Source organism: Aquarana catesbeiana, linkage group LG01 (genome assembly GCF_042186555.1).
Source record: "Aquarana catesbeiana isolate 2022-GZ linkage group LG01, ASM4218655v1, whole genome shotgun sequence".
Taxonomy (NCBI): domain Eukaryota; kingdom Metazoa; phylum Chordata; class Amphibia; order Anura; family Ranidae; genus Aquarana; species Aquarana catesbeiana.
This window is the reverse complement of record NC_133324.1, coordinates 505231639-505252032: the sequence shown is the minus strand read 5'-3', so window position 1 is coordinate 505252032 and position 20394 is coordinate 505231639. Positions and strand designations below refer to the sequence as shown.

At 42.8% G+C, this 20394-nt stretch overlaps 1 protein-coding gene across 2 annotated transcripts in view; it reads right to left on the bottom strand.

Annotated features, from left to right (window-relative positions):
• The window catches only part of JAK3 (Janus kinase 3), a 207916-nt gene that overhangs the window by 41800 nt on the left and 145722 nt on the right, over positions 1 to 20394 (bottom strand). For both annotated transcript variants that reach the window (XM_073593259.1, XM_073593268.1), the window contains exons 13-15: positions 15382 to 15466; positions 7921 to 8054; positions 1183 to 1315 (exon numbers count right to left, since the gene is read on the bottom strand). In XM_073593259.1, coding sequence (XP_073449360.1) covers positions 1183 to 1315; positions 7921 to 8054; positions 15382 to 15466 — 352 coding nt within the window. The remainder of the gene's footprint in view (positions 1 to 1182; positions 1316 to 7920; positions 8055 to 15381; positions 15467 to 20394) is intronic.

Genomic DNA, 20394 nt, shown 5'->3' with positions numbered 1-20394 from the left:
GTACTGCGATTCTGTTTGTGTGGAGGGGTACTTGCTTTTGCAAGTGCGGTTGCTCTAGAGCTTAGTAAATGAGCTTCACCTTACAAAGAACACCCAATCACATGCAAGGAAAATAAAAAACAACTGCATTTCTGCTTGCACATGACCGAATGATGGAAGTCAGCAGAGCTTCTGCTCTTTTACTAAGCCCAAGAGCAGCAAAAGTGCACAGTCTATTTGCCTTTAGTAAACCAATCCCTATAACTTTCGCACAAACCAAACTGACATATAGCAGAATAAATTTTGGTCTAAATGTATGAAGAAATTCAATTTTTTGATTTTGTTATTGGATATGTTTTATAACAGAAAGTAAAAACATTGGGGGTTATTTACTAAAGGCAACTCCACTTTGCATTGCAAGTGCAGTTGCTGTAGATCTGAGAGGGACATGCAAGGAAAACAAAAATCAGCATTTTAGCTTGCACATGATTGGATGATAGAAATCAGCAGAGCTTCCCCTCATTTCGATCTTCCCCTCAGTTCTACAGGGACTGCACTTCCAAGTGCACTTGCAGTGCAAAGTGGAGTTGTCTTTAGTAAATCAACCCCATTGCTTCTTTTTTTCAAAATTTGCAGCTTTTTTTTATTTATGCAATAAAAAATAAAAAACTCAGTGGTGATCAAATACCACCAAAAGAAAGCTCTATTTGTGTGAAAAAATAAATAAATTTAATTTGGGTGCAGTGTTGCATTACCACACAATTGCTGGTTAAAGCAGTGCAGTGCTGAATATCAAAAAATGCCCTGGTCATGAAAGGGAAACAGTCTTCCAGAGGTCAAGTGGTTAGATAAGGATTGTATATAAATAGTAAACAAAAAAAAAATGTTTAAAAATTTGTAAACTTGAAAAAAGAATGTAAAAATAAAATTGACCAAAACATTTATAGCTTCCTTTGAAGCAGAGTCAGCTTTATTATGTTGTAACGATTTGCCAGTTATATTAGAACCACAGTTACATGAACTGGTAACCTAGAAGGTACAATAATATTACATACAAAAAGCTATGGGACTCACACCTCATTGTTAGTTCTTATTAAGAGGATCATGCATTGTATGACAACATAAAAGTAGAGATCAAGGTAAATTTACAGGCATTGGCTAAAATGTTTGATAAATGCAATAAATATTTTCTGAAGCGCTTACTTCCTTGATCGAGGATTTTGATGCTTATACCACGGTCACTGAGTTTAATGAAAGGAGGGGTATCCTTGTCACCTTCACGGGTCAAAAGTATTTTTTTAGCTGAAATGTTCCCATGAACTAGTTGCTTATCCTCCTGTTATAGAGACAAGAGACATGCGTTTAAAGATACGTGTTCTTCTAGAACAGTGGTTCACAACCTTTCTAGTGCTGTGACCCCAAGTTGTGGGGAGTCGGACCCCTAACAGTAAAATTATTTTTGTAGCGTGGGTTGTCAGCACCCGAGGCAGGACAAGTAATAAGTAATTTGCATCCTTAACCCACGGACATTTAGCGCTCCATGATTCCCTTCCACTCGTACTGTATTAAAACCCCTTATGGTACATTTTAGGATGTACCACTCTTTGTTCTCCTTTATTTCCCTTTTATCTCTCTATATCCTAATTTCTTATTTTTTTCCCCCCATCCCTCTCTCTAGCCGTCTTTCCTGTTCTTTCTCTTATTCTTTCTCTCCCTTTTTCTTTGTTCCTCCCCCTCTTTTCCTCTCCCTTCCATGTATTCTCTATTTTTATTTCTTCTCTTACTCTTTGGTGGGGGGGGGGGGATGGGATGAGTGGCAGTGCTGGGGGGAGATATGATCAGCCAACTTAGGTGTTCTTGATCAAGGTCATCTGCTGATCTGAGAACTGTAGTTTTAATGGCAACTTTAATCACAGGCAGTGTTACTCGCGGTGGGGAACATTTACTAAAGCGCTGCGGCGCTAACTAGGGCTACTTGCCGCGAATTAGCGCTAATTGCGGTAATTAGTGCTAAAAAGGTATTCACTATAGTGAGAATATCTGGTGAGAATATACTCCCAAAATCAAAATTTACTATAGTTCTCTGAAACTAAATAGCGCCCAAACCCTTACTTTGCTAAAGCCTGGAGAACTGCACATGGAAATATTGTTTAGAGCATGATATAATTGCCTAAATAGTACTGAAATATGTGGTATATTATTTAAAGATAATCTGCCTTTAAACTGTGTGAAAAAGTGATTACTACACTGAAATATCTTTAAAAGTCTGAGAAGAGATAAATTCCCCATTTTTGTACAACTAGGTGCCAACACAACTGAGCATGCTCAGACCTGCAAATTGCTCTCATTTTAGATCCAATGTCTTTTTTACAAGGCGCTAAAAAAAAAAAACGAAAATGAGCGCTGAGTAAAAGCATTTTTTGGAAGTGAAAATCTGCACTATCATAGTCCAATGCAAGTTTTAGCTATTGATTCTAATGGTACAATTGTAACTTTCACAAATATATCCTTTTAATGTTGAGATGAAATATATCTTTCTCCGAAATAAATTTTCCTTTGCAACATTGTTGCTTCTACTTAAAATATTTTGTTTTTAAGAATACTAGAATGTGGAATGTTTTGATGTTTTGGTAAAATATATTTTTCTCTGTCACGTTCACTTGTTACGCTCCATCTCACAACAATCTTTACCCAAACTCACACAGGTGTCTTTACAAATCACAACCAATACCATTGCTGATGCAAACTTAAAATGAATCACAATTTTTTGTGCTTTTTATTATTTCCAAATAATCATAATTTGCGCACCAAAAAATTTGATATGTGTACCAACATCAGAAATCAAAATGTAATTCCCAAAAATTTGAGGGTAATATCACTATTCTATACTGACCCACAAAAAAACACCAAATATCACAAAATAAATCAAGAAGAATAACTCTTGAGTAATGTAATTCCCTCACCTGTATGTCCAAAGAAATGCAGTATTTATGTGTATTTATGTGTAGGAGCTTTTCACATGTGTCAGCTTTGTGGCTTAGAGGTTAGAACTTCTGCTTAGCATCCTTGAGCGTCTGGGTTTGATTCCCAAACATGCTGCTTCATGTAGAGAAGTTGTCTCATCTCCCAGGTACTAAAACTGAATGTAGTATTTATGTGTAGGAGGGTTCCACCACCATTGTAATTCTTGCCAGATACACTAGCCAATCAAAAGTATTGGGACACTGTAAAGAGCCTCTCCTCTCACTCCAGTGTGAACTGGCCCTGACCCTAGGTTCACACCTATGCATTTTTTAGTGCTTTTGCAGTTTTCAGAAACACTCTACAGTCCATTTAACATGGTTTCCTATGGTACTAGTTCACACCTATGCGCTTTTCGACCAGTGCGTTTTTGGACGCGAGTTGCAGGTAATAGATTTCAATAGAACTGCACCAGAAATGCAACTGTTGCGTTTGTGATGTGATTTTTGATGAATTTTGTGGTTATTTTTTTAACACTGTATATAGCTGGTTGCTACCCGGGGGGCCGGGAAGCCAGCTGCCGCGTCCTTAACAACCAATGAATCTTCAGCTGTCAGCGGCTTCCCCACTGAAAGTACAAAAAAATGCCAGCCAAAAAAAAAAATAGCAAAAAAACTGCATTGTGTCCCCCCCAGGTCTATACCAGGCCCTTCGGGTCTAGTATGGATTCAGAGGGGACCCCCCCATGCCAAAATTTTACAAAAATGGCATGGGGTCCCCCCCCATTACCAGGCCCTTTGGGTCTGGTATAAATATTAAGGGGAACCCCCACATCAAAATATTAAAAAATTGCATGGGGGACCCCCCAAAATCTATACCAGGCCCTTCAGGTCTGCTATGGATATTAAGGGGAACCCTTACAAATTAAAAAAATGGCATGGGGGTCCCCCCAAAATCCATACCAGACCCTTATCCAGGCACGCAACCTGGCAGGCCGCAGGAAAAGAGGGGGGACAAGAGAGAGCCCCCCTCCTCCTGAAACATACCAGGCCACATGTCCTCAACCTGGGGAGGGTGCTTTGGGGTCCCCCCAAAACACCTTGTCCCCATGTTGATGGGGACAAGGGCCTCATCCCCACAACCCTTGCCCGGTGGTTGTGGGGGTCTGTGGGCAGGGGGCTTATTGGAATCTGGAAGTCCCCTTTAAAGGGGACCCCCAGATCCCGGCCTACCCCCATGTGAATGGGTATCGGTACATTGTACCCCTACACATTCACCAAAAAAAGCAGTAAAATGTGACAAAAAAATAGCCGGTTTTGGACAATTCCTTTATTAAAAATGTCTCCTTTATTCCCCGCTTCTTCCTCCGTTCCTCTGCATCTTCTTCTTCACCCTGCTTCTTCCTCCGGTTTTCTCCATCTTCCTCCGGCTCCAGTCTTTCTCCTCCGCCGCTCCCGCCACCGACCTGCTATGAAAACGAACCTCCTCCGACGCTGTGGCCAGCCGATCTGTCCGCTTCCATAGTGCCCATTTCACATATAACTTTAGGCCTTTTCCCGCCGGATGACGTCATCAGGAGACCTTTTTTTTTGACAATTCCTTTATTAAAAATGACTTCTTCTTTCCCTGCTTCTTCCTCCGGTCTTCTCCATCTTCCTCTGGCTTCTTCTTCCCCCCTCTTCTTCCTGCATCTTCCTCCGCTTCTACCTCTGGTCTTCTCCATCTTCCTCCGGTTTCTTCTTCCCCGGTCCATCCTCTGTTCCCGCTGAACATTCAAAAAAACGAACCTCCTCCAATGCTGCCATTTTTAATAAAGGAATTGTCAAAAACTGGCTATTGTCTTTTGTCACATTTTACTGCTTTTTTTGGTGAATGTGTGGGGGTACAATGTACCCGATACCCATTCACATAGGGGGGGCTGGGATCTAGGGGTCCCCTTATTAAAGGGGGCTTCCAGATTCTGATAAGCCCTCTGCCCACAGACCCCCACAACCACCGGGCAAGGGTTGTGGGGATGAGGCCCTTCTCCTCATCAACATGGTGTTTTGGGGGGATCCCAAAGCACCCTCCCCATGTTGAGGGCATGTGGCCAGGTACGGTTCAGGAGGGGGGTGCGCTCTCATCCCCCCCTCTTTTTCCTGTGGCCTGCCAGGTTACGTGCTCGAATAAGGGTGTGGTATGGATTTTGGGGGGACCCCTACGCCAATTTTTTTTTAAATTTTGGCACAGGGTTCCCATTAATATCCATACCAGACCTGAAGGGTCTGTTATGGATTTTGGGGGGACCCTTACGCCATTTTTTTTTATTTGGCGTGGAGTTCCCCTTAATATCTATACCAGACTCAAAGGGCCTGGTATGGACTGGTTGAGGGAACCTACACCGTTTCTTTCTTTGATTTTAATTCTATATTGCCTGGAATTGGCAATTCATTACAGCCACAAGCTATTTTCTAGGGCTGCAGGATAATTTTTCAGTGCTAAAGTAAATGACCTCCACCGTCTCCAGCTCTGTGGTGTCTCGCAGCAGTGACACCTATGCCAAAATCAGGAAATGGGGTCTCCTCCAGCCCTTCCCACTTCACATTCCTCACCAGTCAGCTGACCTCTAATCTCTGCCCCCCACCCATGCCGTGAACTGAATGGGCGGCTGCGAAGAGGCTGAGTGGGCGGCCGGCTTCAGGGCTTCTGCATCTGGGCAGCATGAAAAAAACAGCCTTCTTATAGAATGTTGCATATTTAAAGTGATAGTAAAGGTTCAAATATTTTTTTCTTTAATAACAACTATGTTATACTTACCTGCTCTGTGAAGTGGTTTTGGTCAGAGCAGAGCCAATCCTCCTCTTCTGGCTTCCTGGCTCCTCACTCTGCCGAGTGCCCACATAAGAAGCCACCTTCTTGGGGGGCACTCGTGCGGGCTCGAACCCGAGTCATACTGGATGCATCTACTAAAACACACAGTTCAACGTGGTCCCACCCCTCACTCCCTCATCACTGGATATGATTGACAGCAGCCAATGGCTCCACTGCTCTCACTGAGTCCAGTGAGGAGGGAGAGAAAGAGCAGTTCCGCTGCTCTTGGGCACAGCGCTGGATCGAGATCAGGCTCAGGTAAGTATTTAGGGGGGCTGGGAGGAAGGGCTACACATAAAAGATCTTTTACCTTAATTAAGAGAATGCATTAAGGTAAAAAAAAAACAAAACTTTAGCTATTACAACCACTTGAAGTTGTTACAGCTTTCCTTGAGCCTCAGTTACTTACACATTTAGCAGTTTAATTATAAAAAGTGGTTTTGCAAAGATATCAGGCTTCTGAAGAACTGCTGAATATTCTCATGAGAATTAGTCTCTGAGCACAAATGCATCTTCCCATGGCTTCTAATACATTAGAGGCTGGCTGTAATGAATGCATTACTTAAAGTGGGAGTCCGGCGACCAATCTTTTTTTTTCTTTTTTAGATAATTGAGACACTTTGCTAATCCCAAAATAATACTCACAGTTTGGGTGTAATATTTCCGCCTCTGTCTGTTTTCGTACTGAAGAATAACTTTAAAAATGTGATGCTGGCTGTTTCCATCTTGCTTGTGGGCATGTGAAGCTCACAAGCATTGATTTCCTGGATGCGGTGAATGCTGTTCATTCACAGCTTGTTCACAAGCATGAACATTGTTCCCGCACTGAATCTTGGGAAGCCGGACACTAAGCTCCCAGGAGGCAGTGCGGCGCTGGGGAAAGGCAATAAACACGCCTACTCCCATGGGAGGAGAGACAGGAAGTGCCACAATAAAGTACAATATAAAGGTAATTACAGCGATAAAAATTTTTTTCGTGAGGCATTTGAACATCTATGCAATTAACTAAAGGGGGTAAGATTAAGTTAAAAATTTGAGTGGAACCCCGCTTTAAATTGTATTTCCACTTTTGCAGCCAAACTGGAAAAACACCTAGTTTATATTTGTTAAATGTTCCCTTTGTCATGATGCCTTCTCCTAACATCTAAGAGGTAAGAACTATTAAAAAAAAAAATATTTTTAGGTATCTAACAAATAAAAGAAAGTGTGCTATCTCTTTTAACTCAATTAACTCATAAAGTGAACTTCCGCATATACACATGTAATAAAACACTATTTCATAACAAAAACGCTCATCAAAACTGTGTAAGTTGGCAAAATAGATAAATAAATGAAAAAGCAATTCATCAATAACTATTAATTAGTGTAATGCATCAGAAATATAAAAATATGGAATTAATATATAAATAAATAAATACATTTTTTTTATAAATCATACTTAATCAAAAGTCACAAATTAATCTTATGAAGTTCATCCATGTCCATACCTTTATTAGATTAATTAGTGATTTTTTTTTTTTTTTAATTTATTTTAAAAAATTATGTACAGGAAACATGTGACCTTCACTTCCTGTAATATCGTCTATTTGTTGTTTGTTACAATAAAGTTCATTTAAAAATAAAAAAGGTGGAGTTGTGGAGGTCACATGTTTCCTATGACAGTGGAGCACCAGCTCTAATTAGTGACTTTTAATTTATATATTATTTCCAATTTTCACATTTCTGATGTGTCATACTAATTAATAGTTATTGATGAATTGCATTTTCATTTATTTATTTTGTAAACAATTTTTATGAGCGTTTTTGTTATGAAATAATGTTTTATCACATGTTTATGGGAGTTCACTTTATGAGTTTATTGTCATTGTAAGGAGACAGCGCACTTTCTTTTATTTGTTAGATATAATTTTGGATTTGGTGTACAGGTTTGTTAAGGTGCAGCAGCTCCATTGTTAACATAACCAAGCATGAAGGTTTATTTATAGATTGGTTTAATATTTTTATGTATGCTATACAAATGGGAAGATATAGAAATATGTACTGGGGTTTACTTAAATTTGACTGAACAAAATGAAAATAGACATTAAAGTATCTTTTTTCTTACAAAATCTTGGAAATGATCAGTCATACCATATAGCAGAGAGCGTAGGCAAGCTGCTTGACCACTTCCAGCTTCCAGCTGATAGGAATAGGACCCTTCTGTTGCTGTCTTTTTAAGTAGAGATCTAAGGCACCCAGAACTATAAACTCCTGGACCATCACAACTAGAATATAATAAATAGATTGTAATATGAAAAACTGTAAAGAGATCCAAGATAATCTACCACAACTACAATGTTTAAAGGATTAGTTCACCATCTCCAAAAAACTGTCTGTAGGGGCGCCTGTATATAAAATTAAACTGTGCATGCAGCTTTGACTAAAGATGAATATTGCCCTTGATATATAAGTGTAGGCCTTTTATGTACCTCCTGAAGCCTGACTGAAACACTCCCAGAGATGGCATCATCCCATCTTGCATTGTTCCTAGGATGTTGCTAAGGCACTCCCGTCCATTACTGCTTACCTTCACCATCACAGGAGCGAGTTCTCAAACTCCCACACGTGTGGTCTGCTATCTTCTCTATTGCAGCATGAGCTTCTTCGACATGGGAAAGAGAGAGCATGCAAGGGGGTATAAAGTGGTTCTAAAGGCATAAGTTTTTTACCTTAATGCATTCTCTGTATTAAGGTAAAAAACTTTCTGTGCCACAGGATCTCACCAGACCCCCCCTTATACTTACCTGGGCCAATCTTGAGAGAGCACTGTACCCAAGAGGAGCAGCTCTCTCTTTTGGCACAGGGCATATTGATAGAAGCGGGAGCCTTTGGTTCCTTGTGCTATTAAATCATGTGATGAGGGAGCAGGGGCGATGCCAAGCCACACTGTCTGTGTCTATAGATGCTGCCAGTATAGCTTGCAATCAAGCCCACACTAGTACCCCCATTAGAAGCGGCCTCCTATGGGGGCACTGGCCAAAGAGGGGGAGCCAGGACAGGGGATTCCAGAAGGGGAGGATCAGGGCTGCTCTGTGCAAAACCACAGAACAGGTGAAAAAAAAAAAAAGGTTTACAATCACTTTAAATCGGCTGGGAGCTGACTGAGTAACAATGTTTCAGCAAACAAGGCAAAACAGGACGATGCCATCTCTGGGAGTTTTTTTTGCCAGCCTTTGGAAGGCACTATACGTAAATGGCCTACACCTATGACAAGGGCAGTATATAATCTCAGACCAAGCTGCCCAGTTTGTTTTTATTTACAGGAACCCCTTACCTGAATTAGCAGGTTGTTAGTAAAGGTGAACTAACAAAGATTCAATTTCAAGTTCAAGTTCAATTTTTACTGTATTACCACAAAACAAAATTAACGGCAGGGGGAGAAAAGTATTAAAGCTGAAATTAGAGTAAATAGCACATTTAAAATGTATACAGTTTATACAGTCAACTATGCTACCTGCCAAAGGATTGTTGCTTTTCTGAGATTTCCAGGAACTTAAAACTAAAGAAATATTTAGGTACAAGCTGTATTCTAAAACTTTTTTTTGTTATGTATACATGACCACCGCCTTTGAGAACGTCCAATGACAAAACGCGTAAGGCCACGCTCTTACATCACACCCGGAAGTGTCAGGACTTGGAATGCAGCTGGTACACACGCCACGGACCGGCTTACTGTTTACTCTACATGCAGTTCCTTGCTTTGTGCACCATCGTTTTTAGCGATTTCTTTTAATATAATTTTTAAATAAAATCCTTTGCAATATTCCACTATGGGAGCCCCTTGGTTTCTCCTGTGAGGATCGTGCCGCCTGCTGATGTGAGATTACCTGGGAAGCCCTGATCGGAGGATTGCCTGAAATCTTACTATCTGGTGTAAAGGGATATGAAGGTATAGAAGATACAGCACGGCCTACCAAGGTGAAGATCCTACTGGAGCTGCCCACTCTTTTGCCTACTACACCTGTAGGGGTAACTACCTCCGGTGAGTGGGGACCCATTGGGGGAGCACTACAGTCACCATATCTGCTTTGCACTGACGTCACCTGGTTCCTGGACATTTGGAATCATATTTTTGCTTTTTTCTTTATTGATTGATTGACATTTCTGCACATTTTTATGGTTATATATGATCATTGTTTTTGGACTTTTTAATGAACACTCACCATCACCAATGTTAACTTTGGATTGCTTTGCGCATGTTTTAGGGTGCATAATAATCTAGTTCTCCACATCTTAGATGTGGTTATTTGCATAATTTATCACCCATTATTTATGGTTATGGTATATGTTTATATAATGGTTTTTGGGTTGGTTGGATGAGAGTGGACTCGCATCTCATTAACTCCTTTTTTAGGTTGTTTATTAGTTTTAATTAGACACACTTCAATGCACTTCTTTACCTAATAGGGTATATATATATATTTTTCCCCTTTTTTGCCACTTCTTTTACACATCCATTTTCACATCACAATCATGGGTAGTGATGTTTATACTTTATGGTAATAGTGATTTTTATACTTTATGGTAAGGGTAGGAATTTAGTTTATATATATTTTCCTTTAATTACTAGTGTCTTTAAGGTAGCGCCACCACCCCTTCTCTTTTTTCCTTAATTACACATGTAAGTTCCCTTGGGAACTGATCAGGGGAGGCTGCAACCTTTATCCCAAGCGCAGAATTTTAATATTTACCATGACTGAACGTAATGGTGTTTTTTTATTTATTTAAGAAATTTTTCAGAACATATAAAGAGAAATCTACAAATAAATGTCAAACAAAGAAAGAATAATTATGGCTATACAACACATAATGGTGTTTTTATATCTGCCAGGAGCTTATTTTTAAGTTTTTTTATTAGAAAGAGTTGTTGGGAAAACAAGAGTTCATCACTTGTTCAATAATGTGATTTCACTGGCAATATGATTATGGCAATATGTCAGCACATAAGATATCAATTTTGTTTTGTACTATAAAACATTGTGATGAACTTCTAAATGCGAATTGCATGCACAATGCACATTCCCAAATTGTTACATTATTACTAAGAATATATAGTTACACAGTTTGGTTGAAAAAAGACATAAGTCCATCTAGTTCAACCAAAAAAAGGGAAAAAATGTATACAATCCCACATACACAATCCTATACGTACAGTTGACCCAGAGGGGAAAAAAATCCTTCTGTATCCCCTAAGAGGCAATCAGATATTCCCTACATAAACTTTACCTATAAATGTTAGTATCCAGTTAAATCATGTACATTTAGCAAAGAATCCAGGCCTTTTTTAAAGCAATCTACTGAGTAGGGATGAGCTTCGAGTTCGAGTCGAACTCATGTTCGACTCGAACATTGGCTGTTCGCAAGTTCGCTGAACAGCGAACAATTTGGGGTGTTCGCGGCAAATTCGAATGCCGCGGAACACCCTTTAAAAGTCTATGGGAGAAATCAAAAGTGCTAATTTTAAAGGCTAATATGCAAGTTATTGTCATAAAAAGTGTTTGGGGACCCAGGTCCTGCCCCAGGGGACATGGATCAATGCAAAAAAAAGTTTTAAAAACGGCCGTTTTTTCAGGAGCAGTGATTTTAATAATGCTTAAAGTCAAACAATAAAAGTGTAATATCCCTTTAAATTTCGTACCTGGGGGGTGTCTATAGTATGCCTGTAAAGGGGCGCATGTTTCCTGTGTTTAGAACAGTCTGACAGCAAAATTACATTTTGAAGGAAAAAACTCATTTAAAACTACCCGCGGCTATTGCATTGCCGACAATACACATAGAAGTTCATTGATAAAAACGGCATGGGAATTCCCCAAAGGGGAACCCCGAACCAAAATTTAAAAAAAAAAATGACGTGGGAGTCCCCCTAAATTCCATACCAGGCCCTTCAGGTCTGGTATGGATATTAAGGGGAACCCCGGCCAAAATTAAAAAAAAAAAAATGACGTGGGGTTCCCCCTAAATTCCATACCAGACCCTTCAGGTCTGGTATGGATTTTAAGGGGAACCCCGCACCAAAAAAAAAAAAAAAAAAAACGGCGTGGGGTCCCCCCAAAAATCCATACCAGACCCTTATCCGAGCACGCAACCTGGCAGGCCGCAGGAAAAGAGGGGGGGACGAGAGTGCGGCCCCCCCCCTCCTGAACCGTACCAGGCCACATGCCCTCAACATTGGGAGGGTGCTTTGGGGTAGCCCCCCAAAACACCTTGTCCCCATGTTGATGAGGACAAGGGCCTCATCCCCACAACCCTGGCCGGTGGTTGTGGGGGTCTGCGGGCGGGGGGCTTATCGGAATCTGGAAGCCCCCTTTAACAAGGGGACCCCCAGATCCCGGCCCCCCCCCTGTGTGAAATGTTTGTACCCCTACCATTTCACTAAAAAACTGTCAAAAATGTTAAAAATGACAAGAGACAGTTTTTGACAATTCCTTTATTTAAATACTTCTTCTTTCTTCTATCTTCCTTCATCTTCTGGTTCTTCTGGTTCTTCTGGCTCTTCTGGTTCTTCCTCCGGCGTTCTCGTCCAGCATCTCCTCCGCGGCGTCTTCTATCTTCTTCTCGGGCTGCTCCGCACCCATGGCATGGGGGGAGGCTCCCGCTCTTCTCTTCTTCTTCATCTTCTTCTCTTCTTCTTTTCTTCTCTTCTTCATTTTCTTCTCCGGGCCGCTCCTCACACATGCTAGCATGGCGGGAGGCTCCCGCTGTGTGACGGCGCTCCTCGTCTGACAGTTCTTAAATAACGGGGGGCGGGGCCACCCGGTGACCCCGCCCCCCTCTGACGCACAGTGACTTGACGGGACTTCCCTGTGACGTCACGGGGAATGCCACAGGGAAGTCCCGTCATGTCCCGTGCGTCAGAGGGGGCGGGGTCACCGGGTGGCCCCGCCCCCCGTTATTTAAGAACTGTCAGACGAGGAGCGCCGTCACACAGCGGGAGCCTCCCTTCATGCCAGCATGGATGCGGAGCGGCCCGGAGAAGAAAATGAAGAAGAGAAGAAGAGAAGAAGAGAAGAAGATGAAGAAGAAGAGAAGAGCGGGAGCCTCCCCCCATGCCATGGGTGCGGAGCGGCCCGAGGAGAAGAAGATAGAAGACGCCGCGGAGGAGATGCTGGACGAGAACGCCGGAGGAAGAACCAGAAGAGCCAGAAGAACCAGAAGAACCAGAAGATGAAGGAAGATAGAAGAAAGAAGAAGTATTTAAATAAAGGAATTGTCAAAAACTGTCTCTTGTCATTTTTAACATTTTTGACAGTTTTTTAGTGAAATGGTAGGGGTACTTTTGTACCCCCTTACCATTTCACACAGGGGGGGGCCGGGATCTGGGGGTCCCCTTGTTAAAGGGGGCTTCCAGATTCCGATAAGCCCCCCGCCCGCAGACCCCCACAACCACCGGCCAGGGTTGTGGGGATGAGGCCCTTGTCCTCATCAACATGGGGACAAGGTGTTTTGGGGGGCTACCCCAAAGCACCCTCCCAATGTTGAGGGCATGTGGCCTGGTACGGTTCAGGAGGGGGGGGGCCGCACTCTCGTCCCCCCTCTTTTCCTGCGGCCTGCCAGGTTGTGTGCTCGGATAAGGGTCTGGTATGGATTTTTGGGGGGACCCCACGCCAATTTTTTTTTTTTTTGGCGCGGGGTTCCCCTTAAAATCCATACCAGACCTGAAGGGTCTGGTATGGAATTTAGGGGGAACCCCACGTCATTTTTTTTTTACATTTTGGCCGGGGTTCCCCTTAATATCCATACCAGACCTGAAGGGCCTGGTATGGAATTTAGGGGGACTCCCACGTCATTTTTTTTTTTTAATTTTGGTTCGGGGTTCCCCTTTGGGGAATTCCCATGTCGTTTTTATCAATGAACTTCTATGTGTATTGTCGGCAATGCAATAGCCGCGGGTAGTTTTAAATGAGTTTTTTCCTTCAAAATGTCATTTTGCTGTCAGACTGTTCTAAACACAGGAAACATGCGCCCATTTACAGGCATACTATAGACACCCCCCAGGTACGAAATTTAAAGGGATATTACACTTTTATTGTTTGACTTTAAGCATTATTAAAATCACTGCTCCTGAAAAAACGGCCGTTTTTAAAACTTTTTTTTGCATTGATCCATGTCCCCTGGGGCAGGACCCGGGTCCCCAAACACTTTTTATGACAATAACTTGCATATTAGCCTTTAAAATTAGCACTTTTGATTATTCATGTTCGTGTCCCATAGACTTTAACGGTGTTCACGTGTTCGAACGAACTTTTTTCCTGTTCGCATGTTCTGGTGCGAACCGAACAGGGGGGTGTTCGGCTCATCCCTACTACTGAGTTGGACAAAACCAGGTCTTGAGGGAGTCAATTCCACATTTTCACAGCTCTTACTGTGAAGAAACCTTTCCATATTTGGAAATGAAATCTCTTTTCCTCTAGATGTAAAGAGTACTGCCTTGTCCTCTGTGATGGAGCGTGCAGTTGGCATGCTGACTGCAGGAATGTCCACCAGAGCTGTTGCCCTTGAATTGAATGTTAATTTCTCTACCATAAGCCGTCTCCAAAGGTGTTTCAGAGAATCTGGCTGTACATCCAACCGGCCTCACAACCACAGACCACGTGTAACCACACCAGCCCATAATCTCCACATCCAGCATCTTCACCTCCAAGATCGTCTGAGACCAGCAACCCGGACAGCTGCTGCAACAATCCGTTTGCATAACCAAATAATTTCTGCACAAACTGTCAGAAACCGCCTCAGGGAAACTCATCTGCATGCTCGTCGTTCTCATCGGGGTCTCGACCTGACTGCAGTTCGTCGTCGTAACCGGCTTGAGTGGGCAAATGCTCACATTGGGGTGATTTACCACAGGAGACTGTTAAAACATGATGTATTTTGGGATCATTACCTCCCATTTCCAGCTTACTTGTCTTCTACACCACCACGCCTACACCAGAAATTGTCTGGTGTTTCACACTTTAGAGATCTATTTTTGATGTAAATCAAAGAATACAAGGGCACATCTTATTTCTTCCAGCTGTTATAAATAAGAGCCAGTCTGGATTTACTACTATGTAGGTACAGGATGTGTCATAAGGCACCCGAATAAAAAAAGTATTTTTTTCACTATACTGGTCAAACATTTTCCCTACCATTAGTATAAATTCAATCATCTCATATTAGCTTATTTACACATTACCACCATATTCTAAACCAGGTTAGCATCAGAAAAAATGATGTTCTCTGTAACAGATGTGATTGTAAAAATATTGGGGGTTATTTACTAAAGGAAAATCCACTTTGCACTGCAAGTGCACTTGAAAATAACCCCCATTGTGTTGAGCACCAAAGGATGTGCACCTAAAGGTTCCAGCAATGGAAATGTGGCTTTGATAAGAGCCAATGCTATTTGTTTCCATATTTTTGTCTTTATCTTTTACTGCACTACACAATTTGACATTCATATGATAAAATATTAGTGCAATACACAAAGCATGGAGAGAATTACTGTAAATGTTTATCACTTATAAAGGCAAGGGAAAACACAAAGCGCTATTGAAACAGTCCTTGCTCACTCACTCTGTTTCCCCACACAGACTCCATGCAGTAGGACTTGGTGTTTGTGAGAGAGCTGGTTCATAATGCTGGCAGCTTCTAAGAAAGACTACAGGGTGAAAAATTGAAAATTTTAATTAGTAAGGCTATATATTAAAACATTGTGAGTAAAAATAAATATAACATAACATTAGATAGTATTAAAAAGAAAAGAGCAAGTTACTTTGCAATCTACTTAGTTTACTATGGTGTGCCCATGCATTGGTAAACAGAGCTGTCATCATAAATCTTGGATTTTTAAAGAGAGTGTATGGCAGGCCATACACGATTTATTTTTTCGTTCAACCCTGCTGAACTGGCCAAATTTCGATCCATGTATGGCTGGTTGAAATGTTATGTTACTGGAAAAAGGAGGCAGGGCCTCTGAAATGCATTGTACACACCCCTCCATACACGCTACCTTGGTCTAGGGAACCCGTTGACCAGTGGTGGCCTGTACATTAGGGGTGCAGGGGCACCACCCCCCTAATCCATGTGCCAGGCCCCTAATCTAATTTTTTTTTCTTTTTTTTTTTAAGCACATGATTAGAGCCTGAGGCTATAATTGGATTAAAAAAAAGGGTGGGCTCCGGGAGCAGAGCACTGCACCCGAAGCCCACCCAGTTGTTTGATATTAGCAAACTATTATTCACTACTGTCTTCCTGCTTCTCCTCTCGGCCAATCATAAAGTGGGTCCTGAAACCTGATTGGGCCAGGGAGTCTTAGGACTCCCGGCCAATTGGGTCTCAGGACCCACTTCCTGTTCAGCAGGAAGGAGAAGCAACCCATGGAATGGGGCACTGATAGCCACCGTCCGTCTGTCGCCGTCCATCTCCCGTGGGGGGGGGGGACAGATCACTGCCGTCCATCTCCCCGCGGGGGGGGGGCAGGTGTGTTTGCCCCCCTAAAATATTGAGCACCAGCTGTCACTGCCATAGATGCCACTGCCATCTCTATCTCTCTCTGGCGGGTCTGGAGGTTCGTGCATGTTCACAGTTCTCCCACTCCTCCTAGTCCAAGCATCACTTTGTTTATTTACATCTTAGTGTATACTTGTCCTTTTTTAATAAATTAATACATGCTCTTAATGATTTGTGCGCCGTGGCCACCTTTTAGGTTTTCTGCATGCCACTGAGGATCTTTCCAGACCTGACGAGCTCTGCTGCATTACAATCTGAGCATCGACCGATCCATCCATCCCTCTGCTCATCCATCCCTGTGGCACACCCTGCTTTGACTGCTGCAAAGGCTGCTGATCAGCCAATCCAATCCAATCCTACTACACTAGAGCTGAGACCTCACAGAAGTACTGGCCCTGGAGCCCCTTCATTATATCCAAGTACTGTCTACACACCTTTTTTTCGCTGTTTACATCCTATCTCCTTACCAAAGGTTTTGATGTGCCTGAATTTGTGAGTGCAGAGCGACTCATTTTCTTTCTAAATGCTATATTAGCTTAGAGAATAAGGTGGAGCTTTGACTCATTTAAATTCCGAACTATAGAAGATTTAAAAATGTATGCAGCTTCACCTTTTCACTAAGCAAGATGAGAATTCACTTTACAAATTGTGTTTCCTTACAAATTTTATACTAACTTTAATATATATTGGAGTTAGTTAATAAAGCTTAAATACGGTTCTAACATGTGGGAAATGCAAAATAGAATCTTTCAGTAGTAGGGAAGTACAAACAAGTAAAACTTCCCTAAGGTTCTTCCCACCCCCCACCGCTTCTCCATCCCTCTTATGGGCGCATTTCTTCGCATGTGCCAACTTGCAATTCAAAATGACAGAGTGGGAGAAGAGCAGAGTAGGGAGAACTTTGCCTGCAAGCAAGACAGCGCTAGACTCCATGGACTTTTAAGTACAGTATATGTTTTTTATTACGTATATGGGGACAACAGATTTAAATTTTCATTTTTTTGATACCTAGGATGGAGTTCCTCTGTAAAGCGGAACTAAACTCTTTCAATCAATAATAACTATTTTTTATCCTTATGCTGCCATCATTATTAAATAGAAAGATAGTTTTAATGTCTTAGATGTTTTCAGTTGCTTCCTTGTTTCTCACCTAGGCCCAAAATTATGTTATACATCCCAGGAGTCTTCATGGACATTTTGTTTCTGGAGGAGGGGGAGGGACTGTCTCAGATAAGCTTGACTTCTGCCTGTGTTTTGTCAGATTAGGCGACCTGTCAGAATGTGTAACGGAAGTGGCGTTTTGTCGCCATAATCTTGCTACACCCTGCACTCCTCCACAGTAAGGATACACTGAGAAGGGGGCAAGCGGACATCTTGTTATACCCACCGGAGTTTTGCATTTTACACTTTTTTTAACAGTTAACTGAGTTTATTAAGTGCAATACAGTACTTAGAACTCTGTGTAAATGTTTAGATGTTGAATTTTAAAAGCAGCAAACTTCTGTCCGATTAGCAAACCCGTGAGATCAGCAGGCTCACCGCTCCTTTTAAAATTCAACATCTAAACAGTCAGATGGAGTTCTAAGTACTGTATTTCCCTATATAAACTCAGTTTATGCAAAACAAGATGTCCGCTTGCCCCCTTCTCAGTGTATCCTTACTGTGGAGGAGTGTGGGGTGTAGCAAGATGGCGGCGACGGAACATCACTTCCATTACACATTCTGAAGGGTTGCCTAATCTGATGAAACACCTGCATGCCTGAGCTAAGAGCAGATTGATTCCAGGAAGTAAATGGTACATAAATCATCTGCCCTTACTCAAGATGACCATCGCCAGAAATACTGAGGGGTGTTTTTTAAAGAGATTTCTCAAAAAAAAAAAAAAACATGGAGCTATGGATGGATGGTTGAGTCTGCTTTGAATTTTAAAAATATATTAAAGTGTTACTAAACCCAGGACCCTGCATTCATTATATCTGGTCTCCCACAGTGCACAGAAAATGGAAATGCAATTATTTTAGTAAATATAAACTGCTAAATACCTTTTCTCATCGGCAATTATAGCAGTCTTGTGACTTTTATCAGTGTCTGGTTGAAGCCTGTAGGGGAAGTTTGCATTCTGCTCTGACTGCCCTTTGAGGCTGTATGACCCCTGACCCTCTGTCTGGACAGTGCTGATTGGCCCTGTGCTAATTACATGCACACTCCCCAAAAAAAAAACTCTCTAGCAATACACATCAAGGCTCTGTACTATCAGGAGATGGATTGGGCACTGTGGAAGATGGGGAGAATCAGAGAAGACAGGATCAAACAGCCTTTTTACACAATGCACAGAGTTAACCCCTTAGGTTCCACAGTGAGTATAAAAAGCATGCTTTACGGGGGGATGGGGTGTGATCTAGACATGGCCGAGTAGAGACATGTCCCTAGTGAGCTCCTGACCATCTCCTATCCACCCCAGCTAATTCAGCTCAATTTTATAAATAATGCTCTTATCCAAGAAACGGAAAGCCAAGAAGAACACAAAAGCCATTAAGGTTGCTCCCTCAGAGGGTGAGATCCTGTCATGAACAGGTGTGACCCAGATTGTGTAGACTGCAAAGACGAAACCAAAACGCATGTAAAGTGAAATAAGAATAATGTTTATATAAGATAAGTAATATAAATAAACAAACACCCCAAATACAAATAGTGCTCAACCGACCAACAGAAACCCACAGACAACAGATAATATATACAGCAAGGGGCAATACCGGAATCACAGATGTCAGCCAGGCCAGGGTCATACACAGCAGGTCAGCAGGAACAAGGGATATACCAGAAACATAAACGTTTATCCAAGCCAAGGTCATACACAGGAGATAAGCAACTGAACAGGGGCAGGTTAGGAGAGGGAGATAATGGATGGGATAGGATGCAGGCTCAGATACAGATACAGGTTTACGGGATACCGGATAACAGGTCAGGGCACAAGGAAGAAAGATACCAAGGCAAGCATATGAGGGCATATGAGGGTATTTATAGGACTGACTATAATTGACTTCAAGTCACACCTGAGCGCAGAGGGTGCTGTTTGCTCCACACTGCTGGAGTGCACCCGCTGGTGGACACCGGTACTACGGCCCAAGGATGCAACAGTGCCACCAGCAGGAGAGACCTCTTACTGCAGGTCCCAGGTGTTGGAAGACACCCGCTGGTGGACACTGGTACTGCGATCCAAGAGGCCGATAGCGCCACCAACGGGTAAACCCTCTCATGACAGTGCCCCCCCCTAAAGGAGCTGCCTCCGGACGCTCCAACAAGGTGCAATTGTCCAAAGTTCATGGCCTCCAACCGAACAGATGAGGGCACATCAGGCTGGGCATCGGGTACATCAAACTGGACAGTGGGTACATCTGAGAAGACAGCGGGCACATACGAGCAGACAGCGGGCACATCCGAGCAGACAGCGGGCACATCCAAGATGACAGCGGGCACATCCGAGATGACAGCGGGCAGGAATACACCAAGCTGGGCAGCGGGCACTTCGAGCTGGGCAGCAGGCGCATCAGGCTGGGCAGCAGGCACGGGCACTTCAAGCTGGGCAGCAGGCACATCAGGCTGGGCAGCGGGCACAGGCACTTCGAGCTTGGCAGCTGGCACATCAGACTGGGAAGCTGGCACATCAGACTGGGAAGCTGGCACATCAGACTGGGAAGCTGACACATCAGACTGGGAAGCTGACACATCAGACTGGGAAGCTGACACATCAGACTGAAAGGCAGGCACATCAGGCTGGTAGGCAGGCATCGAGACATCAGGCTGGGAAGCTGGCACATCAGACTGGGAGGCAATCTTCGAGACATCAGGCTGGAAGGCAAGCTGCAAGACATCAGGCTGGGAAGCTGGCACAGCAAACTGGGAAGCTAGCACATCAAACTGGGAAGCTGGCACATCAAACTGGGAAGCTGGCACATCAGACTGGGAAGCTGGCACATCAGACTGGGAAGCTGGCACATCAGACTGGTAGGTAGGCATCAAGACATCAGGCTGGAAGGCAAGCTTCAAGACATCAGGCTGGGAGGTTGGCACATCAAA